At 36.6% G+C, this 1,670-nt stretch overlaps 1 protein-coding gene across 1 annotated transcript; it reads right to left on the reverse strand.

Moving 5' to 3' along the window:
• Nucleotides 1–595: 595 nt before the first annotated feature.
• On the reverse strand, nt 596–1,405 carry LOC107059102 (non-functional pseudokinase ZED1-like). Its single transcript, XM_015305523.1, has one exon. It carries the CDS (start codon nt 1,403–1,405, stop codon nt 596–598), a length of 810 nt encoding a protein of 269 aa, XP_015161009.1.
• Between the last annotated feature and the right edge of the window lie 265 nt (nt 1,406–1,670).

Raw genomic sequence — 1,670 nt, forward strand, 5'->3', positions numbered from 1 at the left:
AAGAAGTTCCATATATACCTTCTTGGCTAGTTGACTTTGTGCTAAAAATGTGGTGTATCGTTTCCTCTCCCGCGTTGATGCAACATACGCTTCAGGAATGAGTTGCTTCAAATGACAAATACAAAACTAAGGAAAAATCAATCCAAATAGAGCAAAGTAAAGATCAAATTGGCAATTTCATTGTCTGCACATCTCTTTTTTGTTTAACATAAATATGAGGGTACAAACAAACTGAACTTCCTTTAAATTGGAACCTAATATGAATACTTTAAATTCAACATAATTCCCTTGCGACATGAATCATGTATGGTCTATCATCTCCCTTGTCAGCTGTGCATTTGTTAGCAAGATCCAAATAGTCTTTCAATTGTTGTTGAATCTCAATTCCATGCTCTTCAAGAATAGTAGGTTCCACTATATCCAGTACATTACTCTCTTTGATATAGTGATTAATGAGGTAGGTTGGAAATTTTATAAAATCTATTATCTCTTCTAGAATTGCATGATCTTTTCTATCCAAAGTATTACTCTCTTCAGTATTGAATTTAGCGTCTACTTCAAAATGTATTCTCTCTTTTGAATTTATAGAATCCACTCAAGTATTCATAATATCTCGCGTTCCCTTTCGTTTTAATAGCAGAAAGAGAAGAACCCCAAAGCTGTATACATCAGTTTTTTGAGTAATAATACCCTGGTGGTGATATTCTGGAGCGATATACCCCACTGTTCGACATACATGATCTACTACCTCCAATTCCCCTGGAGGTAATAATATGGAGAGTGAGAAGTTCAATATTTTGGCAACGCCGCTCTTCTCATCTATTATCACATTAGATGGCTTTATATTTCTATGGATGATAGGAGTAGTAAATTCAGTATGGAGGAAAACGATTGCAGAAGCAACCTCACGTGCAACTCGTAATCTATTTCCCCAACATAGCAATTTTCTATTAAGATTATCCTTTCTGAAAAGTAGATCGCTAAGAGATATAGCTTCAACATATTGATACACCATAACTGCTTCTTCAAATTCTAGACAGCAACCGACAAGTCTCAACACATTCTTAAGATGACTCATCTGAGCAATAATCACTATATCTCGATGGATATTGAAGAATGAAAAGCATGTATCGAACCTAACTAAAACGGGGAGGTTGCCTAGCCATCTCGTTACCATAAACCTATCGGCAAGGCCCATTTTGGTTTTAGAGTGTTTTATTGCATTGTGGATCTCTATGGCAGAGAAGTAACGGATGGGAATTATGCAATTTCCGTCGCATAAAGCAAGAAACTCCTCAAGCACGCAACTTCCATTCTTTAAATAACAATCCTTCTCTTTCTTCCACCTTTCAGCAGAGGCAGAAGAAAAAAGTTTTTTACTTGTGAGTCCCCTGAAAAAAGGCATGCTCTAATTTTGAAGTGATGACTAGTCTCCATGAAATTGGGATTAAATACAATAACAAGTTGGAAGCTGCTTCGTGATGGTCTTCTAATTTGTGCATTGACGGTCACACAAATTGGGTTTCACTACTAAAAAAACAGTGAATACCGACCTAAAAATTTCCGACCTCAAATGGAGGTCGGTAATTTCCGACCTCCGGAGGTCGGTATTTACAAATAGTCGGTTTTTATGAAAAATAAATAGGGAAAACCAAATTCCGACCTCCGGA

Source organism: Solanum tuberosum, unplaced genomic scaffold (assembly GCF_000226075.1).
Source record: "Solanum tuberosum cultivar DM 1-3 516 R44 unplaced genomic scaffold, SolTub_3.0 scf00772, whole genome shotgun sequence".
Taxonomy (NCBI): Eukaryota; Viridiplantae; Streptophyta; class Magnoliopsida; order Solanales; family Solanaceae; genus Solanum; species Solanum tuberosum.